Source organism: Trichechus manatus, unplaced genomic scaffold (assembly GCF_000243295.1).
Source record: "Trichechus manatus latirostris isolate Lorelei unplaced genomic scaffold, TriManLat1.0 scaffold00043, whole genome shotgun sequence".
In the NCBI taxonomy this organism is placed as follows: Eukaryota; Metazoa; Chordata; class Mammalia; order Sirenia; family Trichechidae; genus Trichechus; species Trichechus manatus.
In genome coordinates, this window is record NW_004443979.1 from 8,351,609 (window position 1) to 8,373,459 (window position 21,851).

The following is a 21,851-nucleotide window of genomic DNA, read 5'->3' on the forward strand; positions in this document are numbered from 1 at the left end:
TAAACAGTTCAGAAATATTTAAAATTATGGGTAGGAAAGATATTCAAAGAAAGAGGCCTAGAATTCCTAAGAGGCATGCCTAAAGTTTTCTTTTTTAAAAAAACAACAACAAAGTGTTATCATGATAGACCTCCATAACTTATCTGACCAAACTTCTCAACGTCAGAACTTCAGAAGGGACTAGAGTTTCAGGTCATAAAGAAAAGTTATCAGGGCTCCATCATTTCAACAGTTTTGAAAAGTTTCGACCTAGAAAACGATACATGGCAAAGAAGTTCACACCGATACAGTACAAAAATGCAAAAATAAAAACAAAAATATTTTTACCTACCAGGATCTAATAGCTAAGGCTATTTGTTATTCTGACCAAATTGTTGAAGACAGTGACTGATAAGTCTACTATGAAGTAACAATGAAATGCAGTTCTGTCCTGTTTTTTTCCTTTGAGTCTTTGGCATGGAAGGACATTCAGTAAATATCAGTAAATGTCAATTGTGTATAATAGTTCAGAGAATGGGCTTTAGAGTCAGACAGCCCTGAATTTGAACTCCAGTTCTACCACTGATTATGTGTGACTTTGGACACATAAAATTTAACCTGCTTGTGTCTCCTTTCCCATATCTACAAAATCAGGACACTAACACCAACCTCATAGGGTTGCTATTAGCACTAAAAGATATGTACTCACAATGAAATCTCATACAACTGTCAAAATAAATGAATACAGTCACACTCAACAATAGGAATGAATCTCAGCATTAAAACATTAAATAGAAAAAGGAAATCCTAAAAGATAACATACAGTATGACTACTTTTTCAATAAAGTTAAAAACAACTACAACAAAACATATTCTTCTCTATAAAAGGAAAACAAAGGAATGATGCCCATAGGGTTCAGGATTATGACTATCTTAGGAGAGGGAAGTAGGGAATGGAATGGGGTCGAGGGAACCACATGGAGTAGTTTATTGTTAAGGTCCTACCTATTTTTAGGGTATGAGATTCATTTTGCTTATTATATTATTTTTTAAAATAAATTAGAGTGGGGAATAAGATCAGCTAGTTTGATAAACAGTGATGCTAAAAACATAAAAATGTGCTAAAGGAAATAATATGTCTTTGAAAAATATAAAATAACAAAAAGCATGTGATGGTCTCTCTGGTACTTTTGATATAAAAAATTCTAGGATTATCTTCAGGCAGGTGCAGTGGTTAAGCATTTGGCTGCTAACCAAAAGGCCGGCACTTTGAATCCACAAGTCACTCCTTGGAAACTCTATGGGGCAGTTCTACTCTGTCCTATAGGGTTGCTATGAGTGGAATCAAGTTGACAGCAACGGGTTTGGTTTTTCGTGGTTAAGAGGCACTTGGTAAATAATGAGTTAGGTGTAGTGAATATTCCCCTAGTGGCTAGAAAGTGTGTGTGCAACTTTAGCAGATGACCAGAGCTTCCAGGAATCCTCTAATGCCCTGGAAGCCTATGTGCACTCCCAAACTCTTGTTCTCTCGCTCCCTCCTTCCCTACCTCTTGACTTCCCTCCCTTTTAAATTTGTTGCTAAGACAAAGCTGAAAACAATGTTAATGTCACTGTGCAATTTTAAAGCATAAAGCTAATGGCCTTTGGAAGTAAACAGAAAATGAATGCAGAACTGCTCATGCTTTCATTTATAACAATAGCAAACGTGAAAAAAAAAGTAATTTTCAAATATATATGTATGAGATAGGTCAGTAAGTAGGTAGGAAGGTTGATAAATAATTGTAATAACAAAATTTCTGTTTTTGCTTCCAATTATTATTATTACATCTTTGGATTTATAATGTTGTGAGATTTCTATTCCTTATGAATACACCAGTATAAAAAGTAGAAATACTAAGTGCTTTACATATGTTAATTTATAATCCTGTGAGGTAAGTTTTATTAGCATCCATTTTATAGATGAAGAAATTGAGGTGCCAAGGGATTAGACATGAAATATTACCAAGGTCACACAGCTGGACTGGGATTTGATCTAATCGCAAAACTAGCACCATTAGCCAGTTCACTAAAGTTGCAATAAAGATGCAATGGAGAAAAAAAATATACTTCACAACATCCAGTCTGCTAATTGTCAAGGTGTTTTGTAAGGTACATGTTAAGTTCAAATAACACAGAGGCAAATCCCTGAAGACTCCATCTCCCTCCAGTGGGGGTTACTGAGAGGTGAGCAGAGATGAAACAGCAAATCATTTGAATATTAGATTTAAACAGTAAAAATCCATTTGCCTTGGCAAGATATTTTCATTTAACTTTTAGTTTGATCTTGTCAATTCAGTGGCAGAAGAGGTTTTCAACCAAAACTATTTGTAGGTGTGTAATGTAAACAGGGAGCCCTTGGTGGCGCAGTGGTTAAGAGCTCGGCTACTAACAAAAAGGCTGGCAGTTAGAAATCACCAGCCACTTCTTGGAAATCCTATGGGGCAGTTCTGCTCTGTCCTGTAGAGTTGCAATTGACTCGATGGCAATGGGTTGTGTTTTGTTTTTGTTTTTAATGTAAACAGAGACTCTGGATGGTGCAAATGGTCAATGTGCTTGGTTGCTAACCAAAAGGTTAGAGGTTTTCCAGTCCATCCAGAGGTCTTGGCAATCTACTTCTGCAAAAACAGCTATTAAAAACCCTATGGAGCACAGTTCTACTCTGACACACATGGTGTCACCATCAATCATAAACAACTCTACAGCAACTGGTTTGGTTAATGCAGACAGTTTATTGGTAAGTACTGTGGACTTATACTTAGGATGCCTCCTCTTTGGTTATGCAGGTGAGCAAGCTGAGCCTGCCTGTCTGGAAGAACGACTAAATTCGCTGACAGACTGTTGGATGATTGCAGGGCAGAGCGGGTGGAATGAATAAAACCTGGACCCAGAAGGTTTTCAGAAGAAATGGTTGCTGAGTCCCAAGAGGTTCTTTCCTTCTTGGTTTTCCTCTTTCTCCTTTTTAGCACCTTTCATACCAGAAGGTTTCTTGCTACCTTCATATTCTACAACCTCAAAGCCTCATGGAGGCTAACATCAGTCAGAGCTCCAATAATCACTGCATTTATGGGAAGATTTAAACAGTAGAGGCTGAGCTTCGGCAGTAAGGGAACATATTCAAACTTAAATTGCTTTTCAATAGATATTGTGTAAACAATGGAAACAAATCTGGGAATAACCTTCCTTCGTGGACACATGCTGAACACATATGCAGCTCTGTTGATAAGGTTGCCATTATTCTAAATAATGAATATTGTAACATTGGAATGACTTTTACTTTCTTTCTCCCCTCCATAAATAGTTGATTCTTTCTTATGCAAAAATCATGTTTCCTTTTGTTAGCATTAATGGCCTTCAATTAAATCATGTGCTTTTATCATATCAATTTAAGGAAGTAATTTCAGCCAAGTTATTTATAGAACATTTCAGTCTGTCTTTCAAAGTCCCCAGTAATTTTAGCGTTTGCTGGTTTGATTTTAATTTATCAGTGTCCTCCCTCAACAGGTGTTGCACAAAACACATGAGCAGCAGAGATTTCCCCTGTACAATGTGTATTTGCTATGCTTAATGTTCATCTTTATATACACAAAGATGTTGGCATATAAGAAATGTAGAGGGTGTCTATAAATTCAAGGGAACATTTAAGTGCACAGTGATACACAGATACATGGGTATAATACTTCATGTACTTGATAAATATTTCATCCCTACCATAAAGAAAGCTTTTTATCAACTTTGATTGTTTTTTTATTACCTTAAAGTATTGCAGTTGTTTCTCCGCATTCATTGTTCCTTCTTTTTCTTGTCTCAGGCAGGAATTGAAGATGAAAAGCTCTGTATCTCTTAGCCACCCTTTTAGCTCTTTGATCCTGACCTCCAGCTGCCTTACCAGGCTTCCGCTTTCAGGAGAGAGCAGGTCACGTGGACTCGACCCACTGTGCCCTGCCATTGTGTCCTGGATCTTCTCTCCTAGGGTTTTCTAATGCAGCCAGTTAAAAAACAACAGCAACAAAACAAAACAAAAAAACATAGATTAGCTTAGGCAACAAAAACACTTCACAGTTTGGTTGATAACAAGAGCCACCAGGAAGGTGACCAGCTGTACTTGCCACCTCACTACTGACATTCAATCCAGATTAGCCCCTTGTTACATTTGGGATTCAAATTCTCAGACAGCCTGTGTTGTTCTAACTACCACTGGGGGCTTAGGGAGATCTCATTCACTTTTGCTTTCTTTTAACAGAAAGGGTATTAGGCCCAAAAGTTTATCGATGGTCACTGATAAAAATTCATTTGAATTCTCAGGACAGGAGTTTACAGTAAAAAAAATCCTCTGCATAAAATTTTCAGGAGATACAGTCTCAGTTTAATCAATATACTAAAGAGGCCAAAAGTAGATTGTGCATGGAGAGTTAAATTCCTTTTCTGCTTTATGAAATGCGATTCCCAAAACTATATGACCGAGGGATTTTAAGAAGGCTTGTCTCTGTGATGCTGCTGTTGATTTTACCTCACCTGGAAACTGTTCAACCCATGATTCTTCCCACTTTGCATTTGTGGTTGCTAGACATTCTAATATATATGTTAGAATAATTTCAGATCCACTGTACTAGAAACCTACTTAGATTAACACAGTGACATGTGGGGTGTTGTGAGGGAGGCCTGTTTTTTTTTTTTTTTTTTCTGTTGAAAACACTATCTTTGGAGAATCAATAGGATTGAATCTCTAATGATGAATTAAACCTACAAAAATAAGCTTTAACACAAATAAAATTAAGTCAACAGACATTAATCTGCTGGGTGGTGTTTGGTAAATAGCATCTTTGTGAGACTGTAACAGAAAAATAGTCTTTCCTGGCAACACCCTTGTATTTTCATGGTGCAAATATTGATAATTTGAAGACCCTCAGTGGAATCCAGATTTAGCTATTGTTTTTATGCTGTAACAAAAGTAGCAGCAGGAGGTGAAATCAATGCCCTTGGAGGGTAGGGTCACAAAAAAGAATTTATTGCCACTTTTTTGTTCTGGAACAGTTTGCAATCATAAATTCTTCATAAACAGAATACTTCAGAGAATGGTCCGTCTTCATAAATATACGACAGAGGACATCAATTTCATTTAATTCACAATTTGTGTCAGCACAGCAGATGCCAATGCCTGCCTTGATAGGGTTGTTTAATATGCAATTGAGACAGAGTAATATGCAGCACAGGGGACAAAATTTCACAGATTAAACTGTACGCACCACTGACATTTCATTCTAATGTATTTCCATTCCACACTGTTCACCTTAGATGAAAGTAATATTAAAAACCATATCCCTCTATTTTACTATTGTTAGAAGTTAAAATCCTTGTCTTTGATTTTTTTTTTTTCCATGCCAGTTAAAATGTAATCATGCCAATTAAAACAGTAGGCCTTGTGGTATTAGTGTGGCACAGGTTTCGTTAAAATCTCCCCTCCACCTCTACTCTCCCCTAAAATCATTATAAAATTCTGCATGTTGTGTACGAATGGCATTTTTGTCAACATGGCAACCATTTTTAAGATATCTAGCTCATAAAAGATAACGATTCTATATATTTTCTTTAATATAATGTTGATTTAAAATTTTGAGGAAGCAATATACATGATATATTTTAAACAATTTTCAGAAAAGACTATTATTAGTTATTTATCAAATTAGTATTAAATACATTAAAATATAATGTAAACAGACTGTTGTTTCATCTATTAAACACAAAGTTCTCATCTCTTTAGTAAAGAAACTTCAAATATCACCATATACTCACCACGTTTCCCCTACATTAGATCAATGGATACTCCTGAATTTAGTAGGTTCTGATTTAAATCACAATATTATAAGGTGAGTGCCACTCATTACCATTAGAAAGTAATGTAAGAACTGGTCGAAGTAAAAACTCTTAACATTTTAAGTTACTTTGCTCAACTGCAGAGTGTAGTGAATTTAGATGAGACAGCAAGGACTTGAATTGCAGTTTTTTAATTACCTAGATTAAACATGGCATAAACTGAACACTGAATTCCTCCAAGACATCAAGGTACATGGAGAGTTTTTTATTCAAAATATTTTTGGAGTTTTTGTTAAATTTTTTTAAGGCAGAAAATTGAAGGCATGCAAAATTATGCTCCATAACTAACACCACCCATGCTAAACTGTTATAATTAATCATTTACATAATTGACAAAATTTAGCTTACCCTTGATTTGAAGTGAAGGTAATTTAGGAGAGAAGTTGATGAAAAAATATAGTTTAACCTCTCTCTCTCAGCTGTCTTGCAACAAAAGGACAGTACTGTCTCCTGCACAGTGCCATCCTGGTCTCTGGGTAACAGAATCTCTATATTCCCTTTTTGCCAGATTCTTGCATCTCAATCTTTGGCTGAGACCCAGCCCATCATTGCGTGAAATGAATTACATGAAAGTTTTTTTTTTTTTTTTGGCTTTTGTTAAAAGTGAGCTGGAAATTGAGGCACAAAAACAGAGGCTGATTTAATTCTGCAATTCAGATTTGGGTCAAATTTGCATCTTTGTTTTGGCGGCTTTAGTGTGACTTGAAAGCTATAGTGACAACCCCACTTTTCATCTTAAGGGGACAGTAAATAGTTAAACAGTGGATGTCTCTAACATGTACCTTCAGAATAAATTCTATTAACATTCATTCAAGCATGACAGTCAGTGTATATCAGATATAGTATATTATAGTTGACTTGGTGCATACCCATAATACATGGCATATTTTACTTACATTTTTATGTATTAAAGAACCAAAATTATTAAAATCTGAGAGGAGACAAGCTCAGAATTAAAAAAAAAAAATCAACAGAAGAGGAAAAGCAGTGTTTTTTCCCCATAATAGCATGAATAGTTTGTTTGAAATGTAGGTAGTGAATTGAAAGAGAGAGATATTTGTGCGTCAAATTAGAAATCAGACAGAGTACTTCACTACACAAAAAATGTACACATAACCTACAAACAGTAATAAAAATGCAAATACCCCAAGCAGTTCCCATTTTTCATTAATTGAATCCACTTTTTCAAGGAGATCATTTGGCAGTAAAACGCCACCTTTCTTCAAAGCTTCAACCTTAGTAAGCAGCTCTGTCTTTTTTGGGTGCCTGATGGACATTTCCACACTGTATCGCTAAAACAAGAGGAGAGAAAAAGGTATCATTAGGAAGAGAGGGTTTCTTAGAAAATCTTTGTGCATAGAGTGTTAAAAGTTTTTGTTTCCAATAAAATTTAAGAAGGGGCTACACTTAAGTGCCTTGAGTAGTTGAGGAATATTGCCAAAAACAGTTTAAACCCTATGATATATATTATATACACATACACAAACATCTGAGATATTCCATTTAGTTGACTAAGAATTATGCCTTTTTAAACTAAAGTTCACTAGCATAGTTGATCTTTAATTTAAGTTGTTCCAAACAGGAAAATATCTGGTCTAGAAGGATTTACTATTAAGTTAATTTTGGTAGTTAAACATTTGGCTCCAGAGTGCTGCCCACCTCTCATCCATGCCCCCAAAGTAGCAATCCCGAAGTGGAACAAATAAAATTATTTTTAAAGATCATGTGACCTTCTTCTTATCCTGTAAGTCTAGTAAATTCCCAGTTAACATTTTGTTTTCATTTTTCTTTTACTTAAAAACTCTGTGGCAACTTGGAGAAGTCCATATAGAGAAAAAAGAAAACGAGTACTTTGGGAATGGTAAGGTTACTAATCTGTGCTTCTTTATGGATTACTATAAAATGTCCCCATGCATCAAAGTTCACTACAGAGCCCTACCCCACAACATACACTGTATTCTGACAAACTGCCAGGTGAGTTTCTCCTAAAAGATGTTTTGCTAGAGATAATTTAAGTGCCATTTAATATGACAGTTACTATGGTGATTCTCTCCAAATAACTCTATTTGGATAACCTGGTGGTGCAGTGGTTAACAGCTTGGCTGCCAACCAAAAGATCAGCAGTTCAAATCCACCAACCACTCCTTGGAAACCCTATGGAGCAGTTCTATTCTGTCCTAGAGTGTCACTATGAGTCAGAATCAACTTGATGGCAATGGGTTTATAGTTAGAAAGTTCTATATTATGAATGGCTATAAATTACTGTAGCTGAATTTTTAAAATGTGTATGTAAAAACATCTCTGAGTAGAAAAACTAGATTCTGGTTAAAAATATTAAACATCTTTTACATTTTTAGCACATTTCTGAAACATAACGGCAATCCCTAAACTTCTTTACTCGGGGCACAAAGTTAGGTCACTCAGGGCCTTGGTAGCATTACCCTTTGCCCTAAATGAACTAAGAGAAGTGCTCTTGTTCTATATAATAAGAAAAGCTTTTGTCTAGGCCAAAATCAGTAAGTTCAAAGCATGCTCTACCAGTTCGGTGATTTTATTCAGCTTATAAATACGATATTACATAAAATCTCAAACTAAAATACAATTGGAAGCAGCTTAAAAGAAAAGAAGTGTGAAATCAGTTTCGGTTAACAGACCTTCAGCATTTGCATGCATATGTTTGCATTCTTTTAGTTTCATATTTTAATCTTTCATTTACACTAAACATGCACATCATTTGTATTATGTAAACTTCTCCAAATGTTAGTCATTTGTGGCTCACAGATCAAAATGTATTAAATGAGGTGATTTAAAGCATTTCGTACTATTAGTGAATGTTGCTCAGGGTGTCAGAGTACCCAAAGCTGCGTGACTATGCATAATGAAAAAAATCAAGGGTTGCTTTAGAGCTCTTTCAGAATTTGGCCCGTGATACATGGGAAATTCTGACTGCATTTCCTAATGGCAGGCAATTACTAGGCCCACATTACTCCAACACTTAGGAACCAGACTGTCCACTCGAGTTTTCTGGACTCAACACTCAACAAGTATTCTAGAAAGATAGAAGGGTTTTATTTGTCAGAGTGATGACTGGAGGAGAGGACAGTCTGCTTTATGTAATCAGATTTCCATCTAAAGATGATGTAGCTAATAAAGATTTACTAATTAATTCTGTAAGACTTTGACATAATATTGAGGGAACCAGCATTTCAGGCAGGCAGAGGAATCCCATTCAAACTCTTTACTTATGCCACATGAATTAATGGACAGAGGGAGTCCTCTGGCTGTGTCACCTGGGAGCAGCGTTGACCAGTTATCATTTGTACTTGTGACAAGCTCATCTCCCTTCTAAACCCCAAATGTGAATGGCTTCTACACAGCAGACCAGTTGAGAGAGAAAACAGTTTAGATGTATTCCATAAAAATGATAAGTCTTGTAATAATAAGAATATAAAAAGCAATTAATTTAATTTTAGACATAATAAAATAATTTTCTCTGTGAAATGTGGTACAAATAGTCACTGCAACAGCTATTAGAAAAGGTTATTAAATTTAAAAGCTTGTCTTTATGTATGCTCTGTCTTTGTCACCATGTAACCTACTGTATAAACAGCTTGATGAAAGATGTGATTGATGGACAATGCCTTCAAACTATAAAAGCTAAGAGAATCCAGTTAATTGTTAGACATATTGGTATGTGAATGAAAGGTACTAGAATGTCATGTAATTTAAGGTGAAAATATTTATTTTAATTTTTGAAGCACCCTGAAGGTTGAATCTGATATGATTTAGGGCTTAAAGCTGTGTATGTAATAATGTCACGAGTTATATTTTTGTTGACCCTAATAGTTCTTGCTCTTCTCTCTCCACCATCTTTTCAGAAACATTAGAGGGGGAAATCAGCTGCCAGCTCTATCAGTTCTCTGCCTTCCTATCAAGTAGGGCTACTTTACCCTATAGTGAGAGGATAATTTAATCTTCATATTCATTCCACCCACAGCAGTAAGTGAGCAAAGGCTGCCCCATTGTGTCCTGTAGTCTGGGGATGTTATGATATAGACTACTCTTCAATAGCCAAAAACGAGATTAGCAAAGTTAAAGTCAGATGGCTTTTCTTGAGTGCTAAGGTAAATAAGCATCCAGTATTTAATTTCCCCATAGCACCTGCTGTGGGCCTCTCTGTCTAGCCAAAAATAAAATATACTCTATTGAAAGGGCATATTTACATTATTAAGTATATTTGCTTGGCCAATTCAATTTTGACTAATGAAGCCTCCTAATAGATATGTGCATGATCTAAATTAAAAACACAGGCCACTCTTATTCTAAATACCATACATCTTATATATATATAACATTTATATATATATATATGACATATTAAAAAAAGGATTAAAAATAATCACGAACACAAGTTTACTGTTTTAACTAAGAACTGAAGAATTTTTTAGAAAATTCTAATTCAGCGCTTACTTTTTAAAAGCAAAATGCTAAAACTGAATTACAAAACAAAGCCAGCAAAAACAGGGATTTCTGAAATAAATATACTCAGAAATGCATGAAGACTTGATTGAGATAACTTTTTTTGACAGTTATGCTAAAGGATCCCCCCCAACCTTTTTCTTTCTTTCTTTTTGTTAAAAATCACACCGAAAATTCTGCCCAAATGGAGACTGGAATAATGCCTTGAAACAGTGTTAATTGTCACCATGGAAACCAGAAGAATAAGCCATTTTGAAACTGGTATAGAAGGCACACATTGAGCAACTCAAGCATTTTTCTGCCTCCCTCAATGTTAAAGAACAAGATGCCTTGTCACTGAGAGGTCACAGAAAGAAAGCATCATGAAAGAGTTGTAGATGCTCACTGTCTAGTAAATAAAAAAATAAAAAATAAACTATCTACAGCTAATGCTGTAAGACTCTACCTAGTGAATCTTTTTGAAATAGAAAGATCATCAAAAGCTGGCCAGGACTGGGGGATGGATTCCACCTAAGCAAAACTTCAGGGGTATATTATGTGAACCTTGCCCTCAAAGCTCCCTGGGAATTCTGCTGTTGTAATAAAACTTCAGAAGAGGAAAGAAAAAAGGCAGCATGATGGAATTCAAAATAATGCTCTAAAAGCACACAGAGAGATTAAGACATCCATTGTAAGACTTTTGTATGGTGCTTCTGTTGGTTATGCTGAAAAGAGACCAGACATTGCTGAATGGCGAGTGAAGCTTTGGCTACGAGAAACGCAAGAATTAAAACACAGCATTTTCTAGATTATTAGAAAGGGGCTGTCGGAGTCTGTGTCATCAGGGTTTGAGTATTCACGTCTTGCACCATATTGCTTTACTGGGTTCATGTTAGGAAAATTAAAACAAGAAAAATGATGTAGCTATTGTAATGACAAGTGTGCATATCTTTCCTGGTGCAAAGTAATACAACAAGCAGCTGTGTATATAAGCATAACCTCTCTTCCTCCATACACATATGACAGACACATAGCCATAGAGAGATGGCTGGAGAGATATACACCAAGAAAATAAAATCTATCCTAGTCTACTGACAAGAAAACATATGCTAGGAAAACACCCAAACACCCAACTACTGGCAAAATTATGTGTGAAAACAGGCATTTTTGCACAAAAATGCAGTGATGTGTTTGTCTATGACTCGTATATTGTGTTTTCTGGCTAGTGTTTGCCCTCCTCATGCGAGGCTTCATGGTGGCCCCTCAGCAAGTCCATGCCTAATGCCATTCAGTGGTGAACAAAGAGTCTTTTTATACAAAAGTCCAGGGTCCACAGCTCGACTATACATGCCGAGTGCAGGAATCTGCCAGGGGCCAGTCTCGCCTTCACAGCAGCTCTTGTGCTGTCCTCTTTTTCAGAACACCAGCATCCGGCGTCTCACAACACATGTGATGTTTCATATGGAGCCCATATCACCAACACTTGGGGAAGACGTTCAAGATTGAAGAAGAGGGTTCAAACCCAAGACAAATAATAGTCGTTACTTCTTGCAAACTCCTTGTATTTTACCACTAGCAATTTATGGCGAATAATTGGACAGAGAAATTATAAAGACTCCTACAATTGTCCTTGTAAATTAATAATAGGCTTTCTTGATTGGGATAAATTTGCTGCTGAGCCTTCGGAAAAATTAAAAAGTGCAATGTCATTTAAAATTGCCAGAACTCGCACAGCAAATTACATCTGAGGTTAAGAATTGAGTTTCCCCCCTCTCCTAGCTTATTCCATTTGCATGATCTGGAAATCACATTATATTGGTCATGTATTGTTAATTGGACATAGATTGCATTATCTTTAATATAAATCAAACTACAAATATTAAAATGAATTGCAAATGCCCTAATAGAAGATCATAAAACCATCTTTTTTAAAGTATCTCCCATTAATAATTTAATTCCAATTATATCACTCAGAAAACTTAAGTAGAAGACCTGACAACTTATTTCCCCAATCATTGCTTTTACGTAACAAATACCTAAGCTTTTATTAATAAATATAGCCAGAGCAGAATTCATTGTTATAGGACAAAAATAAAAACATCAGTAAGTAAAAGCTTTCATGTCAATTTCATGTAACACTAAGTCGGCCTGTCTTGTCCTTCTCCCAAGGGAGAGAACAAAGTCTCCTACAGAAAAGATTCACTAAGTTCAAGAACTATTGTGATCATACCCTCGAAAATTATGAAATTGATCATTATTATGCTAGTTATTTTATAAAAAGGTTCTCTAGCCCCTTGTATTTTTCTACAAATTTGATATCTTTCTGGAGATTTTGCATGGCCTTTAATGAGTTTATATTAAATATTTAATACTGTTTAGGGCATATCCACTACTACCAAAAACAGTTATATTCCCAGCAGTCCCACTGTTTCAGGCAGAGGACTTGATTGATCCTCCTGGCCTGAATTGAGTAGAATGAAAAGAAGCAGTTGGAAAATAGCTGCAATCATTTAATGCAGATGACCTCTGACAGCCTCGCAGCTCTTCTATCTGAACAGAAATTTGCATGGGGTCTCTGTGCAGAGGAACAATGTAACCTAAATGGTAGACAATCTTTATTCTAATGAAGTGGGTGTCAAGGTCAATGTAAAACTGCAATGATAAATGGTGCACCACTAGGCAAGAGAAGTTGCATAGGCATTGTAGTGCTTTCACATTAATTGAAGACTGAAATGCACTGCGTGAAAAGCACAAGCCTCTCTTTTCACCATAATGTGTAAATGCGCCAATGCTGAAATGATTTCTTCAAGATGTTTGCCTGTTGACATGTATCTTATTACAAATATAATGCAAATATGGAATTGTGGCCAAAAAAGTGGACATTTTTAGAATTTAGCTTTTTTTCTAGAATAGAATTACAAAAATTGAAATAAAATGTCCCTAAACAACAAACATCCTGACATCTAACGTAATTCCTTTGATCCCCTTTTCTTTTCTTTTTCTATTTAGACCTGTCTTTAATTAGTTTGCAACCAACCAACCTTTTATAGAGCCCTTCACTGGGTACATTCATGCTGAGCTAACTGTAAAAGTGGACCAAGGAGGAGAATCATTCAAATATTATTTTGTCTCTCATTTCTAAGTTTTCTGCTTAGTCTGCAGTTAAGATCTTGAGGTGTTGCTTGTCCTGAATGAAAATGTAATAAAAAGCCTATGGTTTGTAAAAGAAAATAAACTACTTTCTAGTGTAGGAACTTGTAAAGTATAATCTGGTCGTCTGACATTGCCAAAATGACTGTACAACAATTACACCATTTCTTCAGTTAATCTAGCAATTTTGTGGCAGTCAGTATTTTTCATCCTATAAAAATAAGAACAGGAAGCTGCTTTAAAAAATCCTGATCTATTTAAGCCTGTAAAGGGAAAACTGTTTGCTAATACACTCATTAGAAACCAAGCTTTTTAACTTCATCAATTAAACAGGAAATGGAGTTGCACCATTAGTTTCACAATTTGCTAAAATACTGATAAGAGCATATTACTATCCATTTGAGAAATATTTCCAGGCTCAACTCATAATATGTGATAAACCAGTATCATTGTTACGGCTGATTTTTTTTTTTTTTTTTTCCGATTCTGGTAGACTCTGTGATATCTTCACCTTTCCAACTCTAACAATGCAACTACAGTCATACTAGTCAGGAATGGTCTGTAGGTCTGTAGTCTTGGTGACTAGAAGGTTATTAGTATAATTTAGTATAAAATAAATAATATTGCTAGTTTGCAACTCTGATGTAATAACAAACTGTCTCAAATAGAAATCAACATTCCTGAAACGGTAATGCAGAGAAAAAAAATCTTAACACGAAGGAGAATAGTGAAAAAGAAAAAAAAAGCTACTGATGAAACTGTTTAAAAAACTGTACAGCTTCATCTGTGTGTGATTTGTCAGGTCTGAAGCTTTGCCGTGCCCAGGGGGCAGACCCCAGCGGGGAGTAGGCTGCCGAGCTAAATAGCTGTGAAAGAAGTCTTAATGTAGGATGGAATTCAAACTAACCTTGACATGACCTCGGGAAAAATATGCAAAAAGTAAAATGAATGCACTCTGCAAGATACATCCTAATTTTGTGGTGGAGCTGGTTAGTTTTACAAACATAACTGAGACCTTAAAAGAAAAATAGAAAGCTAGTAAAAGGGGAAAACTTTGGAATTCAGGCAAAAAAAAAAAAAAAAAAAAAAAATGTAAGCAGGCATGATGTGTGTTACTGTGAAGGCATGTGAACCATTTGGAAACAATCCAAATAAAAACCCACACCGAACAATATTGTTGTCAGCCTGTCTATTCAGGAAAATTGTTTTTTTAAGGTTGAATATAAATGACACAAAGCCAAGATTACATCATTGCATTACAAAGTCTGTTGTGGCTTTTAGCTGAACAAGCCCCATGGATCTATTGGTTTAGGACAGTAATTCAGTAAGGAGATTTTAATGTGTTATTTTTTCCTCCAGTGTCAATAATAAATACAGGAACTTAAGGAAGAAATATCACGGGTGCTCTTCAGTCTATTTCTTGCTTTTTATCTGTATTTGATAAGCCAAATACAAGTTTTAGTTGATGCATCGAGACCTGATTTTGCTTTATTATAAATTTTGCCTGTTTTGAAGTGATCAGCTTAATAGGAAGGCATTTACTCTAGTTTTCTGGCCAAGAACTGGCAAACTCATTGGATATATGGAAATTTTAATTGCGTGTCAACTTGTGTAGAAATTCAATCCTATTACCTTCTCAATGCAATTTTGTAGCAATACCAGTTATTTACTACACTACTAACCAGATTTTAAACATAATTAAATTACTATGAACATACATCCAAAAGCTAATGACTTAAATCCCTACAGCAAGGATGTGAATTCCTGGATCAGGTGTATGTGCTTCCATTAGATTTTCAAACGCGTGAAGTGAACAGATGGATGCAATCATATAGAAGCATAGAAGCACAGGGAGTTTTGCTGAGAACCTGTTGAACAACTATATGTAAAGATAACTGCTTTAATGGATACTATTAAGCCAAAGGGCTCTTCTTTGGCCCAGTCTTATTCAATATTTTTACTAATGGCATGAATAAGTAAAACATGTATATGGCATGTTTATCAGATTGCCAGATTATACTAATCTCATTAATCAATAAAGAATAATAAATATTGTAGCTCCAAGAGCATAAATTCAAATTCTTATAGCTAATGGTATGCTAGTAAACAGGTTCTCTGGAAAAATTAAAAAATCCCTGATTTGCAGTGTTTGTTGATTTTCCTGGTGTAAATACTCCCACCATCGCAGATTCCGAACTACCAACGGTTGTTACTGCTAGAAAAATTCCTAAATATTTAACAATTGGCCTCACAAGCCAGGACTAGCCAGCTCCAGCACACTACTACCTGACAGGTAATGTAAAGGAGTTGATTTGGGAAAGGATAAGTCTTCTGTCAGATTCTAATTATTACCAGTATCATGGAAAAAGAGAAATATTTACTAAAATAAAAACAATGCATAAATGCAATGATTACCAAAATCAGATCTCTTGTCTCAGTGAGACAAGAGGAAGTAGTATGCACTATGGAGGATGAGAGAGATCAGAGATAACATGTCCCACCTAAAAGGCTCAACCACCACTCAGTTCTACCAGCTGTTTTCATGCAGGAATATAGCTTCGGTATGGCCAGGTGTATTTTTTAAGAGAAGCTAGAAATACATACTTTTATGTGGAATCTAATATTTTTTAAATGTTGCATTATAACTTTCTAACACCGTACAGGCCAAACTATGTCTTCTGAGTGGGATCCGAATCCGCAGGCAACTACTTCACAAATCTATTGTAGATGATGATATTAGGCTTTAAAGGGAACAAGACAGGCTGGCATAATGGATCAAATCAAAGGAGAAGAAATACATATTTCAAACTTGATATGCAGTTAATTACTACACCCTTTTCTCCCACCTCCCTACCGCACCCCCCAAAAAAAACTGAATTAAGAATGGAAGTGACTAGGCTTCAATTATTTTAGGTTCAATATGAATCAACAGACAGTGGAAATATAGAGTCAAAAAAAAGCAAACATGATTTCGGACTAGATTGAGATAAATGGTCAAAAATAAGAAAGCTAATAAATGAATCAGCTTGACTGTGATCTGTTAGCCTCAAGCCTGGATTCTTGACTCTGGTTGGGTTCCATTTTCCAAAAAGGACCCAGACAATGAATTATATGCCCAAAGGAGAGCACTTAAGGAAGGGAAAAGATTCAACACTTCTGCAAGGGGAAAGCTGTTGAAGGAGCTGGAGGTACTCAACCAAAGGGAAAATAAGATTTGGAAGTGAGAGAAGAGAGGGAATGACATGTCAGCAAACTTGGAATATTTGGAGAACTTTTACATAAAAAAACAAAAATTAATTTGTTTCATCTGACCTCAGAAGTCAGCCTTGGGATCAATGGCTGAAGCGTAAGTGCATAGGAATCACGGGGGAGAATAATTTCCCATTCACCTGAGGTGTTCAGGCAGAGATGAGAAGTCTACTTGGTTGGGATATTTTATCGGACAATGAGGCATTGGATGAGGATTGGCCTAGACAGTAGAGTCTAAAGCTCCTCTCTGTTTTAGAAAAGCTGAGTTCTTTTGTTTGGGCCCACATTCGTAACAATCAGGCATAACAATCACATTACTCTGGAGAAAACTGAAAACACAAGGTTGAAAAACACCACGCAGAGGCGAAGCTGTCACTTGTTGGAACAAGACTTGGATATAAGTTTCTCACACAGCAAACTGAAAGAACAACAACCTAGCAAAGATACAACCGTATAAAATGTAAGCTATAAAATATACCAAAAGAAGGGGCAAGGTTAACTGAAAATTCTCTAAAAATCTTCATACTACTTTAGAAAGGCATTTCATTGAGTCTGAGGTACTGAATGAAACCTTTCAGGTCCTTTTACTTAATAAATACAGGGGGCTTCTATTGCAGAATTTATGCAGTTACACCTATTTTTCAACTAGGTTCTTCCTGTACATTTTTTTCAAAGACATAAACTTCACAAATGCTACTCACAAAAATTTCCTGCTATAAATACAGACCTTTCTCCAACAGATACCTAAGAAATGTCCTATAATCCTTGTTGCCAGCAGTGTGGGCATAATGGCAAGCTCTCCTCCATGCTATGAAATGTCATAGTTGGGCTAAATCTACACATCTCAATGGGTTTTCTGCACATTTCAATGCACTTCAGTGACAATGTGGATCATTTCCATAATACATCATGACTGCTCTAATTACGGTTTCATTATGATGCACCATATCAGGGCTGTCGTAATGTCATGTCAGCACATAGTAAGAATAGTTAGGCAGTTATGTAATATCTGTTAGAGTAGGCAATGTAGGATGGAAAAAAGACACGAAGAGCAGAAATTAATGTATCGTAACTCAGTTTTCCCCTTTAAAAAATTTCCTATTTAAAAATATCATCTCTTTTGTGTTTTCATCCCCCAACCTAAACAAATGACTCCAAAACATCTATTTTCATTTAATTGGTCACTTTTATATAATTTAAGACTTTTAAAAAAAAATGAAGCAAAATAATATTAAGAAGAAGAGAAAAGGAAAACTTCTGACGTTAGCTGTTCTCCATATATAACAAAAGACTGAGACTCACCTAATACATGCTACAAGAAATCCACTAAAATTTAAGTGTGGTAGATTAAAGTCCACAGAAGGCTTACTACTATGCAAACTTCAGATGCATTGCATTCTTCTGTCTTCCTTGTGATCTCTTGTGTAGAAGGGGACTTCTGCTTGCCCTATCCCTACAACTCAATTGACCAGCCATGGCCTAAAAAAACTATGATAATGAAATGAAATAAAGCATTGCTATCCATATTTATTTCCCTGAACTATGACCATACATACTCACTCGTCTTTACTCTAGCTGCCAAAAACTACACACCTAAATATTTGCAAAAATAGAAATCTACTTATTTTCTTGAAAATCTGAATAGACTCAGAATATGAGGGCTATGTCTTTTTTGGTCAACCATGGAGTACCTTGACTATTTGAGGCCTTCAGAAAACACTGAGTCCATGAATAGTTTCTCAAACTAAGTGATACATGAGCTGCCTTTCGTTGTTTTAATAGACAATCATAGAAGAATTTATAAGCTTACCCCATATCTTCATAGCTGAATTACGGGCCTTCAATGCAAGTATTTATAATGGAAATGCTGACGAAGCCTAAACTATGAACATGTATGGTTGTGCAGCAGCAGTCATTTCAAATATAGATATATTTTTAGCATTAGGAGGCACCAAGTTTGTTTAAATCTGGACTTTTTTTTTTTTTTACAATTGCAAGTAATGTTAATAGCACACTGTGAACGTTAAAGCTAAGTGTGCAATGTCAAAATAGATTGAATCTCTCTGAAAATTGGAAATTCAGGCTTTTCAAACGTAATCCAGATGTTTGGCTTTTATTCAGATTTCAAGAAAGCGGGAACTAATATGATATAAAATTCATACATGCATATTTCATTAGTGCCTTTTGTATCGCTGAATTAAACATTCTGAAACGTGCTTTTTCCAAATCACATAGAGTTTTAAACCAAGGCAGTTGCCAAGATGTTGTGCACCTCAAAAATAATACCAAATTAATTTCATAAGGAAGACTATATGATTCTTATGTTAACTCTGTTGAAAATGATTCTTCAAGAAGGATATCTTGCTCCATTGTAGTTTATCAAAAAGATGTTGTTGGAAAACATGGTGACTTTAGAAATTTATGAGGATCAGAGGCCCAAATGAAGGTTGAAGGCACCATCCCCCTTACTGTCATCATCATTAAAGCATCTTATCAAATTTAGTGCAAATGGGCATCACCAGGGACTATGGACTCCAGTGTTGAGTAGTTGTGTCTATATCCAAAACTTGCCATGTGATGGTAGGTGTTAAGACAGAGACCATCCAGGGTTGCCCACACCCAAAACACAATGAAAATGCCATCATACTTCTATGTTTTCTCATCATGACTTTATCTTTGTATGATGTTTTTAACTTTTCAAAGTGTTTTCACATCTATAATCTTAATAGATCCAATACCATGGGATTTTGGGGGCTGGCTGCCTAAATCCCTGTATAGAAAAATATTTGATGCCTTAGGTCACTTTTTGAGGTTGTCTCTGGTGCCTTCACTTCAGATGAGGACAAATGTGGTTTCAGAATTAGATTATAAGCCCTTGCAATGGCTGTATAAGGTCAGGGTCCGTGTATTATTCATTTTTTATTTACTGTAATGCTTAGCATTATGGCTTAGATATAGAAGGTAGTTGTAAAATATTCATTTGAACTTCTTCCAAAGGAGAGACGAGATGGGTCTATATCAGCTGTTGAACTATATGCCAGATACAGTATAAGTGCACAGAAATGAGTAGAGTGTGTTGCCTTATTTATCATGAAAGTTCTTTCTCAGTGAAAAACTTACTTGGTCAGAACATCTAATGCAGTAAATATTATTCTCAATTTTCAGATAGAAACCATGAGCAAAGTTAGTTGGTCAAGAATGGCTGGCACAAGAAAAGTTTTTATCAAATGTATCGAGAGAAAAAGAGAGGTGACAGAAATTCTTTAATTATCTGAGGGGCACGCTTTATGAGGTGGTGTTTTTTCAGCCCAAGAACATTTGATCACATACAAGAGGCTGCGTCTGACTTCCAGTTCTAACACCAGTCTACTACAGACTTAAAAACATTTCTGTTGTAGTCTCCCCTTTTTTTTCTTTGGGGTATCTGCCCATATTTACCAGAGAGAGGGACTTTAAGAAAATAAATTTCGAGATTTCAGGCTTTAAGCTTTAAGCACTGTTTGTTGCTCCAGCCTCAGAATGCTTGCCTGTCATTTCAATGGATTGTTTTCTTTTTTGTTCTCTTATGGCAAGCCCATGGGGAAAGTTAGTGATATCACTTCTGTCTTACAGATTAAAAATTGATACATAAAAGCTAAATGACTTGCCCAAGGTCAGTAAGACAGTGATAAAACCCAGAAATAGAATTTTCAGAAGGAATTTCAGCTTAGTTTGCTAGCATGCTATTGCTCTTGAAAATGCATCTTTAGATCTCAGTCTAGAAGTCTGAGGAAATTGGTGGGCCCGTGGAATAATAATGTAAATAAGTCCAAGAAGGCCATTCAAAGTGACCTTGGAGTGGCCAAAACACCCTTAACCCCACCCTTGTGTCCTCTGTGGCAGGATTCAGTCTGGTGTAGGCTCATCTCCCAAACCTCCACAGGTTTTTGATAGTTTGAAGTTGAGGCTAGAAAAGCAGGTAGGAGAGTTCTTGCTGATGGCCATGCCTTTTGCTTAGAACGATGCCTTGCAGTTTAAAGACGCTCTGGAATACAGGTGGAATTTATTGGTGTAAACTAAGACCATTCAGAGAAAACTTTCCTTATGAAAACTGCTTCTGAGCAAAACTGCTTCTGAGCATTTTCCAAGCTATGTAAGGAACTCCACCATAAACATTCAAGGAAGTTTATTGGAACAGCTCCACCAAGGAGAAACATAGTGTGTGTGTGTGTGTGTGTGTGTGTGTGTGTGTGTGTGTGTGGATGTGTGCGTGCGCGTGCGTGCGCGTGCGCGCGCGCGCATGCACATGTATGGCTAATCACAAGAATGATAAGAGAAAGGAAGAAGAAGAAGTCAAGATTTGGAAAACAAAGTAAAGAAAATGCATACATGAACCGAGATAAAGTAATCAGTAATAAAGGAAATTATAAAGGTTTAGTCAGATAGAGGAAACAAAGAATGACTAGTCTGCAGACTAAATCATAAAAGTTACATAAAAAATAAACAGCACTGCAGAAGAGGAAGGCAATCACAGTGAGAGAAAGTGAATGGCTTCCCTGAAATTATCAGATAGAAAAAACATAGGGATGACTGCATAAAGTCTGAAAAAATTCACTAAGGAGACTGGAACAAAAAGGGGCTGAAATATGAGGACGTGGCCATTTAGCACAGCTTACAGCAACAACAATGACAGCTTTTCAAGAAGAAATAGTTACCAAAACCTGTGGTTTCCAGGATTTTCCCTAAGCACTACGGAAAGGAAGGCCCTCTGCACCGAGCATTATCAGTCCTGTGATTGTTGCTTCTTCCTCTGTTCTGATATTGTTTGCTACATGACAAGTCATTTCACATTTCCATGGACATACCATCCATAAAACAGGGACAATGATGCACTTGCCACATATCTACCACAGATATTTTAAAAAGTGATTAGCGAATGTTTGTAACAGATTTCAGATCTCTATGTAAAATGCACCATTAAAAAAGAAAACAAAAGTCCTTGATTTTAAAACACACAACTTATTATTTATTTTTTTTATTGTACTTCAGGTGAAGGCTTACAGAACAAATAGTTTCTCATGAAACGGTAGTACACATGTTGTTTTATGACATTGGTTAACAACCCC

The 21,851-nt window shown here is 35.9% G+C and overlaps 1 protein-coding gene across 1 annotated transcript in view; it reads right to left on the minus strand.

Moving 5' to 3' along the window:
• Positions 1–21,851, minus strand: part of AKAP6 (A-kinase anchoring protein 6) — a 404,455-nt gene that overhangs the window by 71,036 nt on the left and 311,568 nt on the right. The window contains exons 9-10 of the mRNA XM_004376527.2: positions 7,035–7,181; positions 3,770–3,994 (exon numbers count right to left, since the gene is read on the minus strand). Coding sequence (XP_004376584.1) covers positions 3,770–3,994; positions 7,035–7,181 — 372 coding nt within the window. The remainder of the gene's footprint in view (positions 1–3,769; positions 3,995–7,034; positions 7,182–21,851) is intronic.